This window comes from Phascolarctos cinereus, unplaced genomic scaffold, assembly GCF_003287225.1.
Source record: "Phascolarctos cinereus isolate Bilbo 61053 unplaced genomic scaffold, phaCin_HiC Scaffold_7;HRSCAF=346, whole genome shotgun sequence".
Classification (NCBI taxonomy): Eukaryota; Metazoa; Chordata; class Mammalia; order Diprotodontia; family Phascolarctidae; genus Phascolarctos; species Phascolarctos cinereus.
This window is the reverse complement of record NW_027556180.1, coordinates 165,127,774-165,140,438: the sequence shown is the minus strand read 5'-3', so window position 1 is coordinate 165,140,438 and position 12,665 is coordinate 165,127,774. Positions and strand designations below refer to the sequence as shown.

At 36.7% G+C, this 12,665-nt stretch overlaps 1 protein-coding gene across 2 annotated transcripts in view; it reads left to right on the top strand.

The window, feature by feature from the left end:
* IRS2 (insulin receptor substrate 2) overlaps nucleotides 1–11,518 on the top strand; it is a 43,449-nt gene extending 31,931 nt beyond the window's left edge. For both annotated transcript variants that reach the window (XM_020970058.2, XM_020970059.2), the window contains one exon: nucleotides 7,529–11,518. Coding sequence is in view for 1 of the 2 variants with exons in the window: in XM_020970059.2 (XP_020825718.1) it covers nucleotides 7,529–7,533 (5 nt within the window). In the remaining variant the exon portion in view is untranslated. The remainder of the gene's footprint in view (nucleotides 1–7,528) is intronic.
* The last annotated feature ends 1,147 nt before the right edge of the window (nucleotides 11,519–12,665 follow it).

Sequence of the window (12,665 nt, the reverse complement as noted above, 5' to 3'; positions counted from 1 at the left end):
GTTGCTTGCCTTTTCAATGAGGGTGGGTGGGGAGGGAGGAAGAGAGAAAATTTGAAACCTAAAGTTTTAAAAACATATGTTTAAAAAAAAGTTTTCACATGCTATCGGGAAATAAGAAATACAGGAAATGGGGTACAGAAGTCTATCCTGCCCTACAGGAAAATAGAAGGGGAAGGGGATAAGAGAAGGGGGGAGAGAAAGAAAAGAGGACTGACTAGGGGAAGGAATATTCAGCATGCATGCCATCTTAGGGTGGGTGGAGGGTGAGACAGGGTAAAAATTTGGAACTCAAAAACTTGTGGAAATGAATGTTGAAAACTACAAATAAATAAATTTATATTCAAAAAAATAAATTGTTTCATTAATCCATAATGCTAATTATTTTAAAAAAAGTCAAATTTCCATTTCAAAATTTGATTTGCTTTTGCAGTTCAATATTAGGAATGGTCTTAACTCTAAGTTGAAAATGTTTAAATACTTTTTCCCTCACCCCATAAATTGTCATATTGCTTTCTATGGAGAAAGAAAGAACAGTTCAGAGATCCCCCTTTTGAAGTATCTGTTCTGTGTTTTCATGTAACTTGGTATAACATGAGGACAAGAGAAAGTAAGGATACTGTTGAAGCCAAAAGTCCCCCCAGTTATAAATGTTCATTAAAGCCTAGCCAAAAGGATACAGTTTAGAGCTTATTCAATTTTATTTTTAATCCTCTACCTTTACCTAAATGTTGGATTTTCTTTACTTAATTCTTAGATTGTACTTAAGTTCCAATCATATCAGTTAATTTGTTATCCAGTTCTTAAAGAATCCTAGAAATTATGCATAACTTTACATTTTTAAAATGTAAATGTGGAAATTATATTGTCTAGATGATGTGGCATATAGAATAACCATCTCATATTTGGTGGAATTTTGAAAAGTAGGGACAAAGCAACTTTTCTTATTCTTTCTATTGTGTGTACACCCTCCAAAGGAACATAGCCAGTACATACTATTCAGTAACCGCAGCATTTTCCCAAAATTATATACCTCCTAATAATTAGGTTCTCTCTTGCAGTTATACTTAGTGTAATTCAAGTGCCATTCAGCTTAGAAAATATACAGAGTAGAATGAGCATAAAATTAATGTCATATCCCCCAAAAGGGATAGTTTCTTGACTCTATTTGTTATTAAGTAGGAAATAAAATCACTTTTAAGCAACAAGGGAACTAACATAAACAATCTTGCTAGAATAATCTTACTGATAGCAAAGATAATTTAAAAAAAACTTGAAAATAAAGGATTAGTTCTGTGAAGGGGCAGTGTTCGCCAAAGTGGTGGTGGTATGGTTGTTATTGTTTTATTTGGTTTTAGTTTTATTAGACTGAGTCTCTCTTTAATTCAGTCTGTAAGTACAGTGGAGGTTCATGGTCCAGTACCACTACTGACAGTCACAAGAACTTTTACCTGCTTCATTTCCATCATGGATGGGTTTGCCTCTCCTTAGGCATTTTAGTTGCTGCCTACTCTCAGTGGCTCTTTTGGTGCTAGACCTAGGGATACCCAATTGGCTTAGCCTACTGAATGAAGTTTCATGGCTCCCAAGCTCAAGGAATTCACTATTCCCAGCCACCACAGTAGCAAGCATTATGGTCATCTGCCACCACACCAGCCCATTTTAACATTTAAAGCCAAAGCATTAGTGTATTCATATCCCCCAATTACACTGTATGCGGGAATACTTCATTACTCTTGCTTTCCTCCTTCAGTCTTGCTGGGAATGAGGAAGTGACATTGTGGAGTGAGAGCTTGTCAGCTGCAGTAACTCAGTAACAACAACCAGAAACACACCATCTTCATTTTGCTTTCTCACGTTCAAGTGCTGTGTTGCTGAAATGCAGAAGATGGTTGCTTGTCTGCCATGTGTGAATCATTTAAGTGGCATGTTTACTGTGAAGTTTCTACCTCCCATTTCTCTTTGTTGAGTCAGTCTTCTATCATTGCTGATCTCAATTCAAGGTCTCCCTACTATGTAGATTCTTAGAAGCATAGCATATTGAAGATGAAAGGAACTTTGGAAATCCTCTCACCCAGCCAACGCCACAAATGGGAAGTGACTTGCTTGAACTGACTCACACTGATAAAAAAAAATGTGCAATTAAAGAAGTGAGCTTCTGTAAATAACATTTCCAAAATAAATAGTTGAAAATGAATTCCTAAAATTGGCACATCTTTTAAATATGCGTTATCACAGACCCTCCAAAGATTTGCTTCAACTTCTAGGTTCAATATTATCTTATGCTCAGGGCAGCTAGGTGGTGCAGTGAATAGAGCACCGGCCCTGGAGTCAGGAGGACCTAGTTCAAATCCAGCCTCAGACACATAACAGTCACTAGCTGTGTGACTCTAGGCAAGTCACTAAACCCCACTTGCCTCACCAAAAAAAAGTATGTGTGTGTGTATATGTGTGTGTGTGTATATGTATATGCATGTGTATATATGCATATATACATATACATACACATACATAGATATATATATCTATATATACACATATACATATATATAATTTCATGCTACTCCCCATCATGTACTCTGTGTTCATCCAGGTTGGATTGTAGACCCTTTCTAGCTCTTGTCCAGTATCAGTGCCTTTGTTCACTAATCCTCCATATCATGAGTGGACTTACTTAGCCCCGTCTCTATTTGTTGAAGTTCCCCTCTTTTTTCAAGACACAATGCAGTTTCTGCCTCCCCCATAGAAATTTTGTTGTTCTTCCCTTGCCCTGAAGTAAAAATAATCCTTCCTTCAAACTTGTTATAAAACTTGGCTGAGATCTTTCCATTTTACTTTTCTCACACCCCATATCAAACTTATTTGTGTGTATGCCATTTCTCTCTTTAGATTGTAAGCTTAAGAATAAGAGCTATTGTGGTTTTTTTCTTTGTTTCCTTGTGCCTAGCTTTATGCCTTGAAATAGTTGGAGCTTAATAAGTATTTGTTGAATTGAGGTGAGCTCAGAGATTTCAATTGATCATACATTTATTGATTAGAGCATCTTCCATATGGACAATACTGTATTGGGGGTAGAGAATGAAAAGATAAATGAAATAGCCCCTTAACCCAAAATGCTTACAGTCTCAATTAAGAGATAATAAGTTAAAGAATAATAAATGAGAATAGAGAAAATACATAGGAGGGATACAGATCATTTGTGAGAGAGATAGGGAATTAAGAGATTATTTTCAGCTTATGGGATCAGGCAAGTTTTGTGAAAAGAGGTGACACCTAAATTTGGCCTTAATCAAGGAAGGATTTCAAATCAAGCAACAAAGATCCAGGAAGGAATGGCTTCTTTCCAGGCACAGGGAAAAGGATAACCAAAAGCATAGAGAGATTTGGAAGGAGGGACATATTGAGGTATCTCTGGGGTTTAATAAATAAGCTTCCATTCTTCCTAAATCCTCATGTTAGATCTCAGGAAATGAAGAGTCATCTTTATCAGAACTGAAATCTATCTCCAGCCTTTCAATTTCTACCCTTCATCTCTCTCTGTTAACAAGTATTGTTTCTGATGACTAACTCTGTTGATGTTTTTGTGAGTATCACTAAGCATTCTCAAGCTGTCTACTTGTATCAGCAGTGCCATCATAGAGAGGGTTTGCTAAAGCTTGTTTTGGTATCAAGCCAGTAATGAGCCAGTTTGGTTTGAAGAAGGCAGGGCACACTGATTGGTAGAAAGATGGATTTCTGAAGAACATGAGATCTAATAGATTTGATCTCTATCTCTAAAGCAACAGTAGAATTGGTTGTTTTTTTCTCACTTTTGTTTTTAATTAGTCAGGAAACAAAAGTCACATTTCCACCTTGGAGTCTGCTTCACTAGATAAACAAAGTTTTCAAATGTGTCTCTAACTTTTTCAGTTGTATCTGAAAACCCCATTTGGGGTTTTCTTGGCAGAGATACTAGAGTGGTTTGACGTTTCTTTCTCCAGCTCATTTTACAGATGAGGAAAGTGAGGCAAAGAGGTTGAATAGACTTGTCCAGGGTCACATAGCTAGTAAGGGTCTGTGGCCAGATTTGAATGCAGGTCTAGGTCTGACTGTATCCATGGGGCCACCTAGATTTCATTCTAAAGTATCTGCTAACTTGTCTCCTTATCTCTAGTTTCTCTCCCTTTCATTCTTTCCTCTACACATGGTTCAATTAATCTTCCTTTAATGCTGTTTTTACCATGCTGCTCACCTGCACAAAAATCTTCAATGGCTCCCATTTGCCAACGGGATAAATTCCAAACTCAAGATCCTCCATAATCTGTTGTTAGCCTGTTCCCTTTCTTTTTCTCCCCATTGTGTCATTCATTTTTGGAACTCCTTTTTCCTGCAACTTAGAGTCTAAGAGAGTTGCCTAGGTCACAATGAGGTTAAGTGACTTGTCAAGGTGATTTCAAGGCTGACTCTGTCTACTATGCCAATGTACCTCTGAGCTGTCTCTAAGATGACCAAAATCAGAACTTTTAAAAAAGTTCACAGAAGGACACATCAAAAAGAAGTAACTAGTTTCTATGATAAAATACCTGCCAACATAGTCACATACTAGCCATCTGTTAGTCCTATTTCCCATGGAGCAGCTGGGTGGCATAGTGGATGGAGTGCTGGGTCAGGAGTCAGGAAGACCCATTTTCCTGAGTTCACATTTAACCTCAGACATTCACTACCTGTGTGACCCTGAGCAAGTCACTGAACCCTCTTTGTCTCAGTTTCTTTATCTGTAAAATGAGCTAGTGAAGGAAATGGCAAACCACTCCAGTATCTTTGCCCAGAAAATTCCTAACAGGGCTACAAAGAATTGGACACAAATGAAAAGGACTGAACAACAATAAACCTACCTTCCATTATTCTCATTCACCAGCTTTCTCTTGGAGGCCACTGTTTCCTCCAACTGTCCCTGGAAGGTACTTGCTTTATTGTTTTCTGTGTCTGTTCCTTTTTTCATAGTGCTCCTCTGACTTGGAACTGTCTTTATTTTCTTGCCTATCCCAATCCTGTCTATTCTCTAAGACCTTTCTCCAGTCCCAGATACCCTCTGTAAAACCTTCCTCTGACCATCTCCAGCTGAAGTCATCTCTCTGTCCTCTAGACCGCAGTAGCAATTCTTGTCAGTACAACTTGGGCCATTGATCAGGACCTGCTTTGTGACATTCTTCCATTGTTGTCTTGAACTGCTGTTTAAATCTTTTATTATCATTTCACTTTTCAGGCATTTCTATAGGGTCTCCTAGTCGAGTCATTTGCCCCATTTCTCTTCTCCTCTGAAACCCTCATTAATTCTTCTTTCTGCTCTTTGTCCCCCCCCCCCACCAAGGACACATAATATATATTTCTTGTCTTCCCTACTCTTTGAAATTAAGGAGTTTTTAATCTACTGATTACTACTGGGAAATAAAAGAGTTTAACATAACAAAAGCAAAGGTTACAAAAATTACTAGGGGTTTAAAGCTAACCCTGGCTGTCCAGGCTTTTAGGAAGAGGTTGGCCTCAGCTTGTCTTAGCCAGTGGTATCAAAGGTGACCCACAACACTCCTGAATACAGCTGAACCAAATTAAAATGTAATTGGGAAATAGTTAACAAAATAAATAAAATAAAATAAAATATTGATAATGTTACATTTCAAAACAAAGTAAAATGTGGCCCTCAGGGATTCTTTTATGTACAGATTAGTGCCTTAGGAAAGGTTCCCAGCTTGTGGAACTGCTTTTCCTGTTTGGAATTAATGAACTCAGGTTGACTTCCCAGGAAGTTCTGGTTACCAATTTCTTATCTACTCTAATCTTGGCCTTTATTGGCCTAGTTGAAGTAGCAGGTTGGTCCTTCATTCAGGGAATGAATTTGTCTCCATCAACCACTTCTATCAACTTCATAATGTTTTCATATGAAGGACTACTTCTCAGACTCCCCATCCTTCAGAAGAATAAGTTTTCTAAGATTAGGGTTGATGGTAGGAAAAAAAAATGCTTTGAACATTAAGTGATTAATCACTGACAATTCCTCCCTCACTCCCCAAACAAAGAGAACAGACTCAAGGCTCCACACTTTCTGATTAGACGATAAGCTCCTTGAGGCCAGAAACCTTATTTACATGTCTTTCTACTTCATTTTCTGGTGCAAGTTAAACTTTTAAATTGGTTTGAGTAGAAAAAGGCAGTGTGAGAACATTGTTGTGAGCCCTAGGGATAATGCAACTTGATATCCTGGAGGTAGGCATAAAACTGTGAAATCTAACTCTGTGTGATCTTGCATTCCCTACCTCATCCCTGAGCTCCACACTCTTCTAACCTCTTTGGAATGGAAATTTGGGGTTAGTTCCTCCCTGGGCTATCTTATCAGGATGGAGACACTTTTAGGACTGTGATAACCTTGTGACCTATATGTAGTCCACTAGGAATTTGGCATTGCCTGAGCGTGTCCCAGGAAGCTTCCTTAAGTTTTATTTTCAAATAAGCGGGACCAATGATGTCATTTTTGTGATCCAGAGAAGGGATTTCATGAGAATTTTTAAACAATTAAAATGTGACGTTAAAAAGCATCGGGAAAGATGTAATACACATGTAGAAGTACGAGTTAGAAGCTTAAGTTACGTGTCCAATTCAGTGTAAAAAAGTTAGAGGAGGGTATGAAGCCAAAATTTTATTGAGGCCTGGGGAGAAAAAAAAAAGACATGCAAAACCATGGAAGAACCAAGATAAAGCAAGTTTGGAAGGGGAGAAAACTTAGTGAAAAGAAATTGAACCTTAATTATCTGGATAGCTCCATCTCCACCTAGGAAAGAAGAAGAAATACAGTGTAATATCTGGAATTTACACAGATGGAAAAACAAAATATGCAAATGATGGTGACTACCATTGGTGTGTATTACTGATTTTTTTTTTAATGAAGGGTTTTTTTTTTTTCCAGTGGTTTTTAGGAATGAAAGCAATGTAGTATTTAGGGCAAAGAGAGCTGAGCTTAGAGTCAGAAGCACTGGTCTCCAGTCCTGTCTTTACTATTTACCTAACTGTATGGCCACTGACAAGTAACTCCATCCCTTTTAGTCACAGTTACTAATATAATGGAGATAAGAAATTCTTGTGCCTATCTTACGGGGTTATTGGAAGAAGCCAATGAGGCAACATACCAAAGCACATTGCAGACTTGACGCATTGTTTTTTTTTTCCCCTATTGAATTTGCTTTTATAAAATTTAACACATTTTTGTAAATTAATTACAATTAATTATAAATTGATTTTTATAGAATTGTATAATCGTTTATAAAATTTGCCCTGTAAATATGTTGATAATTACAGGAAACTGAATTTTATAGAACCTAATGACAGTATAGGAAAATAGTAGACTGTGAGCTCCTTGAGATCAAACACAATGTCAGGCACATAGTAGGTACTTAATAAATGCTTTTTGACATGCTTTTCTGTAGAGCCCTTAAAAATCTGCCTTCTTTTTTCATGGGGTGAACATTACTCACTTTTATTTATTTTTTTTGCTTTTCAGAGTGAAAAATCTGGCTAGATCACCATGACCTCATACACCGGAGTATAACATTAACAACACAAGCTGCTCAGCATTTGTCATTTCTTAATCTGAAGCTGCTTATGGTTTATTTTTCTTTTTTGATCTGGGCAGTTACTTAACTTTTGAGATGATAATAGACTACATTAAGACAAGGAATCATCAAAGAAAGGAAAATGACCTGCCTCATTTGTTTCCTGTTTTTGGCATCTATCATCATGCTGCTGCTTGAGAAAGTTAATTGAAGAAGCTATTCTATAGAAATCTAGACCTTTTTAGCAAGCCACCTGAAGTGGTGGCCAATGCCTTCATTTTCTTCTCCCCTTACTCCTCTTTTCTTTTCTCTCCCCTCCCCATCCTTATAAAGACAAACTGTATTTATCCCTCAGCATGCTAGGAGATTCTGTTAACACCCACTAAAGCAGTAAAATCTGGTATTTACTGGTATACTCTCAAAATTACCACAGTCCTACCTCAGTTCAAAGTAAAGCCGGATTTGTATTGTTGGGGTACGGCAGGACCTCCTTTATATGTCTATGCTGAATGTTTCTGAAGAATGGTCATCAGCCTTATTGAACTTATTCAAGTATGTAGCAGCTTGCTGGATCTCAGTTCACTAGCTGTAGGGGTTTATTTAGAGACAGAGAGCCCAATATGGAACTGAACAGTCTCAATAAATGAAAATTTTATGTTGGACTTTGAAGATGGATGCAGAATAGTTATAATGTGTAACTAAAGCAACCTAAGTTAAAAATCATAAAACTCTATAGGGGTTGAAGTGGGGGTGGGATGGGGTGGGAAGGGACTTGGGGAGGGGATGAGTATCTCTTTTTACCTTTGACAGACTTGTTTAATCCTCTCTATGTAGATGTTTATGTAGGTACTTTGAATTGCAAAAGCCTTTTATCCTATTTACAAGCTCAAATTTCTCTGCTACCCCTAATATTGAGCTTGCATTTCTTATAACCAAAAATCCACATAGGCATGCTAGCAATGCAAGGGTGGTCGTGGGTGTTTGGCAGATAAAAAAAATGTTATCTCTAATACTATCATGCCAGCCAATATGGCTGCTTTGTACAAAAAGAAAAATGAGGCATTCCAGCCACAGACGTTAAGGGAAAAAGAAGAAAAAATTGCAGTACTTGTCAGTTGTCTAAAAGTCTTGACAAGACTACCCATGTTTTATGTTTTCAGTGTTCTGAAAATACCAGTATTGTGGCAAATATCCCAGATGTCACATAGAACTGCTGACCCAGACCAGCAGAATCTTATGTCATCTTGCTGCTCCTTTGAGAAATTGGATGGGAGAATTCACATGCTTTTTTTCTCCATGGGTACAACCCCAGTGTCTGCCTTCTGATAGTCATGTATGTATTACACTAATTCAGTGTAGATGTGAAACGTTTGAAAAGTTTCATGCTACGGGAAAAATATATATATTATTACATCACTGTAAAAGAATGCATTAATCAAATGAGGTTTATTTGAGGAAGACCAAAAAATTAAATCTTACAAATCCAGTTAATGGCAATGCAAAAAGTCTTCCTCCTTCCATGCTGAACTTTTAGAACAGAGGATTGTATTACAAGACAAAGATGAATGTAAAGTAATCCCCCTGAACATTTTTAAGGTTTTAATTTTCTGGGATTTCACAATGCAGCACTGCATAGGCCATACAATACTAGTTTGAAGGTCAATTTCAGTGTATAATATGCTTTATTAAAAGGGTGTAAAATGTTCTAAAATTTTTATTTAGTTTCAGAAATAAGATGATGGGTGATATTTGCTATGTAATTCCCCAACTAAAATAGCACTGAATGTGGAACCTGCTGAACACGATAGTGTATTGACTTATATTTTGAAGTAGTCCTCTGTACTTACAGTAAAGTCATGCCACTATAGGAAATGGTTCATATTCACACTGCAACTCTAAAAGCAAACAAACAAAAAAAAAACAAAAAAAATTGACAATGTACTAAATTTTCCTCTATCCTGTACATTTCACAAAAGGCATATGCAATATTTACATTTTAATTTAGTTTACAGAATGGAACCAAAATGTATAAATGTTATGTTTGCTAAAACTTCACAATGTATATTGGGTCTTTGTACATTTTGCCTGACTTACCTTAAATTTAAACTATTTTTTGCTATATAAACTTTAACAGTTATTAAAAGTGTTTTCTTTTTGGGTACGTATCGTTTCTGGATATCAAGATGTTAAATATATTTCTTGCTATTGTGATATGACAAGAGACTTAACTTATCTTGCTCTGTCTTCCAATGTACACGCTGTATATAAGGATAAATGTGATGCTGCTGGAGACAAGAATTAATGGAACTAGAATAGTGCATTGTATTTAGTCTGTATTGATCATGGATGCTCTCCTTAATAGCCATATGCAATAAAATAAAATGCATTATTTATGAAATGAAGTCTTTGAGGACCTGCTTTCTGTAGGGTTTCTGAGTTGTGATATAAAACCACTTTCTCTCTTTTTAGGTAAATGAATAAATATTAACATTCTGAAAATATTGCATGCTTTTCCTATTTTAATTCTAATGAGAAATTTCAAAAATATTCTTTTCTTAGATGTTTTCTTCAAAATTGTCACAATATTAAATTTTAAGAAATAAAAAGTGCCCCCCTCCCAAATAAATTAGGAAAACCGGTTCCAAAAATATATGTGTAACTTCAGGAAAAAAAAAAGTCAAATAATAATTCCTTTTGACTTGTCAAAGCCAAACAGAAGTACTAATGAAAATCTGCCTGTTAAATAGAAATATTTAGCAATGATTTATGGATAACAAAGGCCTTTGGATTTTTATTCTTGTCCCATTTTCACTTTAATTAAAATCATGTGATCCGGGCATCTGCAAATCATGAAACCATTGTGGCTGCCACTGGTTTGTAAAAAGTACAATAAAATAAGACAAGAGAAAAAATCCTTGAAGATGTAAAAGAACATTTTTTTAAGATTACTGGGGACTGGTCATATGTATATCAAGGCATCTGGGAAATTGGCTAATAGCATCTCTGGGTCACTCAGACATTGTCTGCATACTCATTGATTATAGTAACTGCCTCATGATTGATAATTGTTGGTCAGACTGATCAACTAATCCAATCTACATTGATTGATTTGACCTCAAGCCACTGTCAGAATGGTTCCTGAAGCCATTCTGTGAAGAAAGATAATCTTGGCTTGTCATTTTTAAGAACTCATAGAGGACAGGGAAGGGTCATGTAGCATTCACTTTTAAGAAAGAACAAAAAGAACAACTAGATAGAGAATGAAGGAGTTAATCCAGATACTGGTTAAGTTACTAGAACTATTCATTTAAAAGTAAATTTGCAAGGCCTTAGAAGATCTCAGAGTGCTAGATAGTAACTCACATGGATCAGGAAAGAACCAATTCAGTCAGGTTATCTATTACATCAATTTTAATAAGACTTTGATTCTGACCCAGGCTATGGGCTCATCAATCAACTAGGGAGACTGGTCTGGGTTGGGCCACTACCTTTAGGAAGAGGATGATTGCACCAAAGAGTATAATAACTCAGAGTCAACTTGAGAAGGACCAAGCTAGTGGTCCCCAGAAGGGTCATTCTTAGTTCTGTTATTATTTAATATCTTTAGCATTGATGTGGGTGATGGGCTAGGCAGGATACTCATTGATTCCATGAAAAAAACATGAGTTGAACAGGCTTGCTTACAGTATTGTAGTGGAAAAAAACAAAACAAAACAAAAAACCTAGGACTAGGAGTTCTAGTTCAGAGCTGAGTTCTGGTGCCAGTTCTGCCAGTAAACTACATACCTAGCTGTGTGGTCTTAGTTAAGTCTTTTAGAATGTAAGCTCCTTGAGGGCAAGGACTGTTTTGTTTTTTGTCTTTGTATGCCCAAATCCTAGCACAGTGTCTTGTACCTAGTAGCCACTAAATAAATGTTTGTTGAATTGATGTCACTTCACTGCTGAGCCTCAGTGTCTTCATGAAAATGAGAGCTTACTATCAGAGTTTCTCAACTCTGTGTGTGTGTGTGTGTGTGTGTGTGTGTGTGTTGTTGATCTTGGCAATCTAGTGAAGCCTCTGGGCCTCTTCTGAGAACAATGTTTTTAAATGCATAAAATAAAATACGTAGGATTATAAAGGAAACTAATTACATTGAAATACAGTTATCAGTTTTTTTAAGTTGACGGAACTCTAGGTGAAGAACCCCTTCACTGCACGATAGTCATCTTAATGAGGTCAGGGGCCATGTCTCATTCATTTTGCAAAGCCTAATGGGGGGAGGAGCCTGCGGCCTTGAGGCCACATGTGGCATTCTAGGTTCTCAGGTGTGGCCTTTTGACTGAGGCCAAGTTTTATAGAACAAGTCCTTTTGTTAAGAGGATTTGTTCTGTCAAGTTTGGGTTCAGTCAAGGGGTTGAACTTGAGGACCTAGAGGAACACATGTGGCCTTGAGGCCACAGGTTCCCCACACCTGGTAGCATTATGCTTGTAGAATTAAGTGCTCATTTACTGAAGAATTACTTTGGTTAATAAGATAAGGCCCTTGTCCAGCTCTAAAATTGAATGAGCCTTAGCAAATATCAGTATTTCAAAGTGGCCTTTGCAAATTGGAGAAAAGATGAAATACAGAATTCACTGATGGTAAGTGCAAGATAAAAAAGAAAAATGTGCACACCATGGCGACATCTCCTAGATTTGCATAAACTCACTGTACGTATTATAAGCAGCCATCTCACCACCATATTACACATGATAGCTTATGTGGCCATTAATACCATGTTGCTGACCCTTGACATTTTAGCCCCTTTCATCTAGATCTACCTTGGACTGATGTGACATTGGCTTCCCACACACATGCATGCACACACAACACATATATGCTCATATATATGTGTGTGCATATGTATATATGTGTGTATGTATGTGTGTATGTATATATGTATTTATAAATAGGTATAATATATATAAAATGCATAATATACATAACTATGCTTTACATGTATATGTATATGCATATGTATATGTACATATATGTGTGTGTGTATGTATATATATATATGAATATATGCATATACTCACTCCAAACCAGTCTTGGATAAGGTACT